The sequence below is a fragment of the Cariama cristata genome, unplaced genomic scaffold, assembly GCF_000690535.1.
Source record: "Cariama cristata isolate BGI_N322 unplaced genomic scaffold, ASM69053v1 scaffold34404, whole genome shotgun sequence".
Taxonomy (NCBI): domain Eukaryota; kingdom Metazoa; phylum Chordata; class Aves; order Cariamiformes; family Cariamidae; genus Cariama; species Cariama cristata.
Window position 1 is genome coordinate 7,283 of NW_009611830.1, and position 900 is coordinate 8,182.

Genomic DNA, 900 nt, shown 5'->3' on the forward strand with positions numbered 1-900 from the left:
CCGGGGGAAGAGAAGTGACCCTAAACGTAAAAAAAAAAAAAAAACGAAAAACCAAAAAGAAAAAAATCGGTGCAGAAACCTCAGATTGCGATGATTACATCAAAGAGATGTTCGGTGTCCCAGTTCTGCCGCGTGCGGAGCTACGCCTCGCTGCGCTTTACCCTGGCCCTGGGAATCTCACCGCCGTCGAGGGATGCCGAGGAAGGGACCTTCCCTCGTGTAACTGTTCCCTTTCCCTGTGATGCAGGTGGACCTGAACGAAGAAGAAACCATCCTGATCATTCGGCGTTTGCACAAAGTGCTGCGCCCCTTCCTGCTGCGGAGGCTGAAGAAGGCAGTCGAAGCACAGCTGCCTGAAAAGGTAACGGCCGGGGCGGGGGGAACGGCCTCGCTTTTTTTCCCCCCATCTCAGAGCATGTGCGGAGCTTTATTTGGCTCCACGAAGAGGTGGCTGGGTTGGTTCATCTGAGAACCGGGGTCTCGGGGTTCCTCCCAGGCTTTACGAGCAGATGGGTTTGTGCCACGCTTCAGAAGGATCCAGCAGCTCGGGGAGAGGGGATTTCAGAGGTGCTTGTTGGCATCACCGCGGGAATTAACCTCTCCTCGGTCCTTGCAGGTGGAGTACGTGATCAAGTGCGACATGTCCGCTCTGCAGAGGGTCCTCTACAGGCACATGCAGGCCAAGGGGGTGCTCCTGACCGACGGCTCCGAGAAGGACAAAAAGGTCTGGCCGTGGAACGCTCCCTGCTTTTGGCGGATCGCTCCGCTGTCGGAGCGGGGCTGGAAATGCCTCCCCGGTTGCTACATCAACAAATAGAGCAAAAATCGCCTGTTTTTTAAGCAAAGCCAGAAGTCCTGGAGGGATGGGGTCAGAGCAGTGGGCCAAAGCCCCGCTCAGGT

General features: G+C 56.2%; 1 protein-coding gene across 1 annotated transcript in view; it reads left to right on the forward strand.

The window, feature by feature from the left end:
- The window catches only part of LOC104160300 (transcription activator BRG1), a gene marked incomplete at both ends in the record, with an annotated part of 9,741 nt that overhangs the window by 7,278 nt on the left and 1,563 nt on the right, over positions 1 to 900 (forward strand). The window contains 2 exons of the mRNA XM_009698394.1: positions 248 to 361; positions 617 to 724. Coding sequence (XP_009696696.1) covers positions 248 to 361; positions 617 to 724 — 222 coding nt within the window. The remainder of the gene's footprint in view (positions 1 to 247; positions 362 to 616; positions 725 to 900) is intronic.